The sequence below is a fragment of the Rasamsonia byssochlamydoides genome (assembly GCF_041956645.1).
Source record: "Rasamsonia byssochlamydoides strain NRRL 3658 unplaced genomic scaffold VTN77scaffold_5, whole genome shotgun sequence".
Classification (NCBI taxonomy): Eukaryota; Fungi; Ascomycota; class Eurotiomycetes; order Eurotiales; family Trichocomaceae; genus Rasamsonia; species Rasamsonia byssochlamydoides.
The window spans coordinates 24,864-34,306 of record NW_027192388.1 but is presented as its reverse complement, the minus strand read 5'-3'; the positions used below and the strand labels follow the sequence as shown (position 1 = coordinate 34,306).

Below are 9,443 nucleotides of genomic sequence, written 5' to 3'. Positions count from 1 at the left end.
GGCTTGCTAGTATGTACATACGGAGTACTCAGTACTAATATGCGGCGCAGCGCTGCTAACGGCTTGCTAGTATGTACATACGGAGTACTCAGTACTAATATGCGGCGCAGCGCTGCTAACGGCTTGCTAGTATGTACTGTACTCCGTACTGTACAAGGTGATCAGGTAGACAGATCGTTGTACTGCTGCTGGTCCTCGAAAAGCATCTCTTCCCCCAGGCGAAGGGTCAAGGTAACCTCACCGTCTATCAGCTCACCCTTACTACTGTCTACCCTGTCTTCTTGATCCCTGTCGTATCTTCTGTCGTCACCTTCTGAAGCTTTCTCCTCGTCTATATTGGTAGCGATCGGATTGTCTGGAGAACCGAAGCCTTAATGGAGCCTTTCCCAGCTATGCTATCCTGTCCTCGACATCAACAACAGTTATAGTTTTATTATGATTCCGATACATCAGGAAGCAGGACGTCGACGGTCCAGTATCGCTTGGGAATATATTTTTGTAGGAGGCAAATACGTCACTTCAGGGACCGTCCTGAGCGTTATCGACAGGTGATATTTCTGACTGTTGCTTTCTTCCAAGTCTAGGGAGACGACGAGTCAATACATGGCTAGTCAAATACACGTGGAGAAGTTGATGCCGCCAATCATTTCATAGTCACTAGCCTCATGATTAGGGCATTCCTCCCTCGTGATCCATAGGTAGGCAGCATAGGCTCACGGTCAGCTGCCAGACCCGATGTCAATGTAATCCTGCAGTTTGTTTTCCGTCATGGGATATTCTCCAGGTCGGATCTTGACAAGGCTTGAGGATGTGACGTGGGGAACCTTGACTAAGTTTCACTGCGTGGTCGAAATTGGATTTTTGGTTCTCACAGCTATCATGCAAAACGATGTAATTGTCTCTTTCTTCCAGGCTTCCGAAATAGTGTTGTTCCCTTGTGAACTAATACTTTCCAAGGCCCTCGGCTATCCGCTTTCTTTGCGAGGAAGGATACCGGTGTCCAACAATACGCCGCACCGTCTTTGGCGCCTTCAGCGATCTTCCGCGACGCTTGTCGAAACTCAGTCCCTGTAGGCATTTCTCCCAATTTCCCCTTGCTTTCCAACGAATCCAGGAGGCTATAAGAGAGCTCATACATGCCAAGAAGGTATGTTTTTGTAGCCAAGGGAATGCTCTCCGGTTTCAGAGTGCGCGGGCCTCGATCCAGGATTTGAAAACCCTCCTTGCTCGCCAGATTGGGGAGATTTTGCAGCCATCTAGAATAAAAAACTTGTCAGCTCCGAACTTCTCCCCATATAGCAATTAGACTAAAAGGGAAGGAAGGGAATGGGTGAAATAGAATGTGATAGTATAGGAACTGACTGTTGTGAAATCCCCCATTGAGAAATTATCCTCCTTGTATGAGAGAACATTTCTGCGGTCGCGTCACCTTTCCTGATGACGTTTTCGACGTCGGCATCCTCCCATCGCAGATATCCTCCCGGTTCTGTTATCTTGGTATCAACAGGTCAATCGTTAGACACAAACCCAGTCTGTCATCTCGAGGATATCCAATAAAGAGGTAAGAAAGACGGAAACATCACTCAGCATGCTCAAGGCATTTCGGATCAACGGCTGCACATTGTTATTTTGAATGATGAGGGTGAAGAAACGAACGTGGACCACGTCGTAGATGCCCTGCAGATGGTCAGGGACATGATCAGCCAGCGCGTCGAATATGCGCAGGTGGACGTTGTCTGGCAGGTATTCTTTGGGAGGGAATTGCTCGTCAGAAATATCGAATCCGTCCAGTTGGGGAGATTTGGGTACAGTGTTCGCCACGTCAAGAAGTCAGATTCTTCACATCTATATCAAAAATTGATCAGCCGAAATAAAAGAGCACAGCCTATCCACCTACCCTGTTCCTGCCCCCATGTCGGCAATTTTCATTCCTTCGGTGAGTGGGATCGACGGATGCAACAGGTACCCGAATTGCATTCTGCAAACAAGATGCTGTGCGTCCAGTCTGTCCACGAAAGAGAAAAGACTTTAGCAATTTTGAACGTCATGTTCTGTCTGTTTGTCTGTTCAGCGTACCGCACAGAAGCTTCCAGAGTTCGCTGCAGAATGTATTCTGATTCCATAATGTCAATTAAGCTAGGGACGAATTTCTGTTCTTTTTGTACTGCATGCAGTTGATAAAGGACAAAAAGGATTTGTCAAAAGAAAAGGAGGGAAGAATGAACTCAAGAATGACTGGGCATTTATATTGCAATATATTGCAACTGCGCGCACAGACTCTTCATGGCGGTTCCTTAAACCTGCCTGTGAGGGTGTGGCCTAATGCAAACTAGACCAAGGTTCTGTCATCCATCCATGTGACCTTCGTGTTGCCGCTGTGGAAACATGAACAGGACACGATTAATACATCTTGCATGTAGTCTTAATTTCCTTTATCAACAAGCCAGCAATGGACGAAAATTCCAATACGGGCATCTCTGTATGGGTCTATGGCTGAGCTCAGCTTGGCTCCAAGAAGAACTGCTGTTGCTTGTGGATATATTTGAGCAAGGCATTGTGACAGGCAGTTAGATAAGTACCCTAACCCTACGATCCATGACTGTGCCTTGATGAAGAGATTAAAAAAAAAAGAAAGAAGTCATAGAAGTTATGTGTGATCTGGGATCCCTCTCTTCTCTCTCTTTCTTTTCTCAACTGCGAATGAAAAAAAGAGGAAGAGGAAGAAGAAGAAAATAAAAGGAAAAAGCAAAAAAAAAAAGAGTAAAAGAGGAAAAAAAGGGAAAAGAAAAGAAAAGAAAAAGCTTACGTTGACTGAGATTTTTACCTACATACGCCTGGTAAGATCTCAAAACCACATCCTTGTAAATCGTCAGAAAAGATATAACCAACCTTTCCCCTGTAGTGGGTCAAAGTTTAAATTGAATACTTACCTAGGAATGAGGAATCGCGTCAGGGAAAGTCATTACAGATGGTGATTCAATGTGTTTAGGAGGGTTGGATGGTGACTTGAAGACTACTAGTTCATGCCCAGGTAAATATGCAACTTTACAGCATCCTGACACTCTACTGTATCCCCGCAACTATGTTCATGCAAATTTAGGTTTATACCCCACACTGAGAGTGGAGAGGACCTAATAGCTAGTAAAATATGACCCAAATACTCCGTACAGGTAGTCGATGGACTAGTGGGGCCTACTAATTAGGATCGCGATCAGAACTGTCAGATCAAGCTAAATCATGGAGCTAATAGCTTAGTTCTCTACGTGGCGATCCCACAATGCTGTATCTGATACAGGTTCCAACTCAGGGATACGAGAAAGAACCTCCGGAGATTTTGGTACCCTAGTATCGCTAATGGGTTTTCAATATTAATATCTAACTTGAATGTTTTTATTGGAATCTCTATTGCATGAGCAGTTATTACGGCTTAGTTCAAGTCTATCTTGAGGCTTGTATCTAGTTGTTTACCGATGTAATTATCTCTTGCGACCTCGTGATCTAATGTGGAATTGTGGATATGGGGAGTCATCGCTGCGATTTGTCAGGTGCTGGATTTTAACGAGGATTTTCTTTCTTTTTTTTCCCCTTTTTCTTTTTATAAAATAAGGATGGCTGTTTCTACCGCTTTTCACTTGACACTATCTGTGATTGAGTTTTCCCCTCCATTTGACCCTTTCACTTGTACAGTATGTACAGTACTTTTTTGACGGTATATTTTCCTATCAATACAACGTTCCGTCACTATGAATTAGCTATGCATTATTTCTATGGCAGAAAACGAGAACAAAGTTCTTATTATTCACTATCTTGGTCACCATCTGCCGTTTTCATCCGCTCTGTGTACGCGCTCGAGGAACCGGTAACAACCTGCGATGTGTTTCCGAGCAGACTCTTCAGAAGACGTAGAATTTCCCGTGACTCTAGTTCTTGCTCCGGGTTATCTGTGAACCCAAGGCCTGGGTAGAGCGAAAAGTCCAGTCCGACAGCTACCAGCGTGACTCCTTTCCTTTTACCAGGCCAGGCGTATTGAAATTTCGTTGACGTCTGTTGCGACCGCTTGCGGGGAGACACTATGTCTATCTCCCGAAGCCTGCCTTTTTTCGAAGAGACATCAAAAATCCCACTTGCGCTGGGGCCTCGGGCAGAATTTTGGCAGCCGTTCTCATGAGATCCGAGGCCTCTGTGCGCAGATCGTCGGTTAGGCTCTCGTCCTTTCGGTTCTTCACCTGGACGGTGAGATAAGTCATCTTATTAACCTCCGGCAAGCCAACTGGGATCACGAGGTCGTATGCTTTGAAGCCTTGTGGAGCGAGGAGTGCCATTCCCCGGTGCCACGCTCGCCGCAGAGTCCTATCAGTAATCGCCTTTGTGGCCCTCGTGAAGTGGTTAAAGAAGACATAGCCACCGGTCCATAAGCGACGCATGTCCACGTCATCGACCATGCATTCTTGCAGGGCGTGGATCGTAGTCCTCGGGAGCAGCGAGGCGAGGAAACCTGAGAACCGGATAGGGTGGGTAGTTTCTGTGTCAATGCCTTGTCAACAGTAAACAACAGAATCAATGCAGCCACCATTTCCCCTATATCGCACAGCAAAGCAGATGGCTCATTCTTTTTTGGCAACAATTCTTCCTTGCTGCTAATATAGTGATGATGCCTCGAACGCTCCCTGAATGTCTTGGACACTTCCTCCAAGATAGGCCTCGTATCGCTTTCATACCAGGGGATGTGCTTGTCGAGAAAGTCTCGATATCCGAAGGCTTGTTCGTCAATCACTTTTTCATACAGCTTGTCCACACAATCCTTTAGAGATACTTGAAAGTCGTGGAACTCGGACAAGACCTGCAGATCATAGAATCCTCTGGGGTTGATTCCCTCTTCTCTGCATAGCTGAACATGTACCATGCTGGCAGCTATGTAACACTCCAAGTACGTGCTCATATTTCCGCTCACAGAGGGGTTGAAAAATCTGTTGGCAATGACCGAGCGCGGTGGGTAGGCCTTAGACGTCTGCTCGGCAAGACTCGCATACACGACATACGTGAGGCCTTGTCGTGCTATCTGCTGGACGACAAAGCTTTTGCCAATTCCACTTGGTCCCACGATGGACGTGTATGGGGCAAAATAATACACGCAGTCAAATCTCCTGAAGAAGGATACGATTTTCTCGTATACAGGAGTTGTAACGTCCCGTCCCTCCTTTGGATTTCGATGGAAAGCCCGCATCGCCGCTGTCTCTGGGGTGGAATACCTGTACTGTTGAGACTTTTGAGGGAACAACTTTTTTACAAGCTTGGTATAGGCAGGGAGATTTGCAGCTTTTGCAATAAAACTGATCTCAACGAGCTGGATGTAGAGCGAGACAAGTTGATCCTGTGTCTCATCTGTCCACGAGAGTTGGTCCAATTCAATTCCGACGCGGGTCTCTGGCTTGTCAAGCCACAATTGAATACTCTCCGCATACTCCCGTACCGCTATAGTCAGCCAAGTTGGAAAGTCCTTGCTAGACTCTTCGAGCCTCGTCCTGAGGCGTCGGTATGTCTTGTCACTGAAGCGGGCTAAGGCAGCGAATTCTCCAAATTCTGGCACTGGCGCCAGGAGATTGGGCTGGACGTTTGATCAAGAACCGAACTTGAAGTCTGCATTGGAGCACTTTAGTCAATATCCATTTTATTCTCGTTATCAGGGTCTGTGGGTCCCACCCTTTTTCGAAGGCCTTGTCTCTACCCCATGCCGGAGGTGACCTAATATAGTACATATTTAGTGCTGCCATAACGATGATGGTCAATCTTATCTTATCTGTTACTCACCTACCGATCTTTTCTTTTTCCATGGAAACTTTACTGAAACCATTCTGTCGTAATATGCGGTGAGGTGCGCAAAGTAGGGAATCTGGATAATCAGGTCAACATGTCAGAAGGAAGAAGCACAGTGTATGGAATGATGAAGGAGAGAATTTAAGCAATATTTGCGCGGGAGGAATGCGAAGAAAGGTCATAATGGGCCATGAAAGGTCAAGTGTGTTGGTGGGCGATGCATGGATACGGCGCGGAAGACCACTGATGGCGAACTACTTAGGTAGATTGCTGTCAGACTGCCTAGAAGTAGTTTAGTACTATATTTATTAACAAGAATTTAATTGGTCTAGGTATTAAACTACTACCTAAGATATATAATGAGTTATCTTAACCAGAACTAATATAAGGCAGCAAGGCTTACAGACATGATAGTTACCTATCTAGGTAGACACAGCCAAGGGGGATACTACCTATGTACCTACTAGGTAGAAAGTATACCTGTAGAATTAAATTATCAACAGATGAAACACTGAAGCCTACAATATGTGGCACGTTTGCGATTTAAAAGCCTGTAGTTACTGGCTTAAGATCCCAGTACATTATATTAGACAACTGTACGAAGGTACTGTAGATGACAACGTTGGCCTCCTGCCCTTGTGCAGTGTCAACAGTGAGGTTTTCGTTGTAGTCGACGCCCATCTCCTTGGAGACTTCCTGCACTACCTTCTGCTGGGCCTTATAGGGACTCAGAAGCATCACGTCATCGGGCCGGATCTGGTCTCCATTTGTTGTCTTGTGCTGGTAGAGTTCTTGCAGTATCTGCAGGGCAGTTACTGCCTGTTCCCGATTGGACCACGAAGTGCTGGTCCCTTCATTCACAGCGATGCTGTTGACGCTAACAAAACCCCTACGCACACCCTCGAGGTCGGCGTTGTAGAATGATGGCGACGGCAGGTGAAGTCATCCCAGGCATTACCCACGCGGTTCGGAGCAGAGGTCACCGGCGCTGCCAGCAAGGTTTTGTCATAAACCGCCTCATTAAAGAGTTGGAGGATATCCGGATGACTCCGATAGTTGGTGGAGAGCATCGTACATGGATATCCGGCCTCATGCAGCCGCTCCATCAACGACCGCTTTATGTACTTCGCACCCTCGTTGTTGGAGTTTTCGCTGATCACAGTTGGTTGCAGCTGTTCGGGATCACCAAGCAGGACAACGGCCTTCAGGGAATGAAAGGTCATGGCAATCATGTGGTCCCCTTCCATGCATTGACTCGAATCGTCGCAAACAAGGAAGTCAGGAGCGAACTTGCCATCCGCACGGAATTGCTCATGAGAGGCGTTGCTCAGGGTTGTGGCTACGATCTTGGACTTGGAGAGGACATTCACCGAAACCGATTTATACTCCTTCAAGAGCATGTCGGACTCCTCCGCTTTGAGGCCTGACCTTCGATCCGCCGCGAGGTAAGAGAGGAACTTGTCGCAATGATTGTCTTCACGACGTTCCTCAGTGTACTTAACCGCTACCGATGACATCTGGTATTGCTCGAGCCGTGTATCGGCATCACTGAGCTCGCGGCTCTGCTGTCTAATAAGCCCTTTGTATGTGTCGGTCCGCAGGACTGATATCTGGTGGCCCATTGTTCGTACGCGCACGACCTGTCCACACCATCGTTTGAGCTGTGGGTGCTTGTTCAGAGCCTTGATCACCGCGACAGTCAGGTTGTCGACACCCTTGTTTGAGCTGGCCGCACGAAGGACACGTTGGTCGAGCGCCGCCACAGTGAGGATGATGGCGACCGCTGTATGAGTCTTCCCTGTTCCCGGCGGACCCTGGATTAGGCTGATGCCACAAACGATCTGCCTCACGGACCTGTCGTACCCGAGCTGCTGGTCTGGATCCAGCGGGAAGTTCCGAGGAATGTAGTCGAGCCGCTCTCGGATGTCAGACTCGGGCATTGTCGTCATCCGGCAGATGTCGAGTACGAAATGCTCACGGATATTGGCCGGGTCCACCTCGCTGGCGTGGGCGAGGACAGTGCGCATGAGAGAGAATCCCTGTACGTGGTTTCCCGGCTTATCACCGAAAACTAGATCAGGTGCAGAAGCGCTATTGAGAGCTTTGATCTGCTCCTCGACAGGGCTCAAGTTCGGCTTGACGCTGACCACAATGTTATGTGCTTGTTTGTATCATAACCCGAGAGCTGCTGTTTCGGGACTTGCATGACAAAGTCCGCAGTCGTCGGGATTTCCAGTACCGTACCATTCTGTGAAAGAACAATGTCGTTTATACTCTCTCCCGGCGCCTTGATGCTGTATTTGACCTCGGTCATCTCAGCCAGTTCCGAGCCGGTGAAGGGAGCATTGTCAGGAAGGCGGGCCTTGACGTGTACATGAAAGTACTCCTGCTCTACAGGCTTGATCGTTGCGGTATGAATCATTCCGGGGTTCCAAACTCGCAGAACTGCCTGGCGTTGTTCCTCGCGCTCCGCCTTCATGGCCTCGATCAGTCGAATCCTCCTCTCATGATCGTCGAGGAAGTATGGAGCTATGAGCTTGAACTGCGCGTAGGTTCGTTTCGGAGCACCTTCCGCTGCTGACCACAACCAAGGATGCTCAGGCGTCCGAGCGTACGGATCGTTGTCCTCTTTGTGCTGCGGCTTGTTGGCCAGAACGCTGTCGGTCCGACGTTCTTGGTTTTAGTTATGCCGGTTGCTTGCTGGTTGGCCTAGATCTTGTTCTGGAGAAGGAGTAACCAGTTGTGCACTTGCTCTACGCTCCGAAACTTGTCTTGCCAGTCCTGCCAGACTAAGATGGTGCTAGCCTTGGAGACCGCCTTACACAGAAAGCCCACTGTGCCCTAATGCTGGTATCAAGCAGCCAAGGTTGTCCTGCTCGGACCGCGTCCCCCCGAGGCGTAATCTGTGCAAAATACATCTTGTCCTTTCCTTCGAACCACTTGGCGTGTAAAGATCGCAGTTCCTTGATCTTTTCGAAGCCAGAATTCCCAGGCTTCTCGATGCCAAAGGCCACGTCATTGTCTTGGAGGCCGAACACCAAATGCGCACGAGGTGTCTCGTCCTGTAGGCTTGCCGCGACGGTTAAGATGATCTGTGGGCTTTGTGAATCCGCCACGAAGGTTGCTTTGCAGTCGAAGTAGACGTCGGAATAGGCGTCAAGGAACGTGACTCGACATGGTCGTCGGTGAAGGGACTTGAGGAAGCCTCCGCCGGGGAAGTCTGTTCCTCGTGGTTGACTGAACCACGCTTCTGTCACTGGGGCAAGTCGCTTCGCCATTTCGGACGCGTTTCAGAGAACAGAAGGGCTTTGATATAAAGCCATGGCTGACATTAGTATCATTCCGTTTGAAGGAACACGAGGGGAACTTACAGAATAACCCGAAATCTTGAGCGAACTCGAGGACCCTGAGCAGTCTGGGAGTTGAAAGAGTGGATGATGACACAGCTCTTAAGAATAAGGTAGCTGCCACGGGGGACAGTTGATGTTGATGTCAACAGCTGATTCCAATGGCCCTGACCCTAAGCCCTATGCCCTATACTTGCCTGAAGTAGTTTAGTGCTGTGTTTGTTGACAAGATCTAACTGGCTTAGGTTTCACACCGCCAGATATTGCCGGTATTATCAGCGC

The 9,443-nt window shown here is 48.2% G+C and overlaps 3 protein-coding genes across 3 annotated transcripts; all 3 read right to left on the bottom strand.

Moving 5' to 3' along the window:
- Window positions 1-942: 942 nt before the first annotated feature.
- Window positions 943-1,380, bottom strand: VTN77DRAFT_6385 (uncharacterized protein; the record flags this gene model as incomplete). The annotated part of the gene is made up of 3 exons (XM_069422657.1): window positions 943-1,068; window positions 1,137-1,256; window positions 1,363-1,380. 3 exons carry the CDS (start codon window positions 1,378-1,380, stop codon window positions 943-945), a joined length of 264 nt encoding a protein of 87 aa, XP_069281295.1.
- A 227-nt stretch (window positions 1,381-1,607) lies between these two features.
- On the bottom strand, window positions 1,608-1,977 carry VTN77DRAFT_6384 (uncharacterized protein; the record flags this gene model as incomplete). Its single annotated transcript, XM_069422656.1, has 2 exons — window positions 1,608-1,845; window positions 1,898-1,977. 2 exons carry the CDS (start codon window positions 1,975-1,977, stop codon window positions 1,608-1,610), a joined length of 318 nt encoding a protein of 105 aa, XP_069281294.1.
- A 1,818-nt stretch (window positions 1,978-3,795) lies between these two features.
- VTN77DRAFT_6383 (uncharacterized protein) lies at window positions 3,796-9,092 on the bottom strand (the record flags this gene model as incomplete). Its single annotated transcript, XM_069422655.1, has 8 exons — window positions 3,796-4,056; window positions 4,125-4,522; window positions 4,663-5,605; window positions 5,813-5,890; window positions 6,376-6,658; window positions 6,712-7,975; window positions 8,059-8,471; window positions 8,650-9,092. 8 exons carry the CDS (start codon window positions 9,090-9,092, stop codon window positions 3,796-3,798), a joined length of 4,083 nt encoding a protein of 1,360 aa, XP_069281293.1.
- Between the last annotated feature and the right edge of the window lie 351 nt (window positions 9,093-9,443).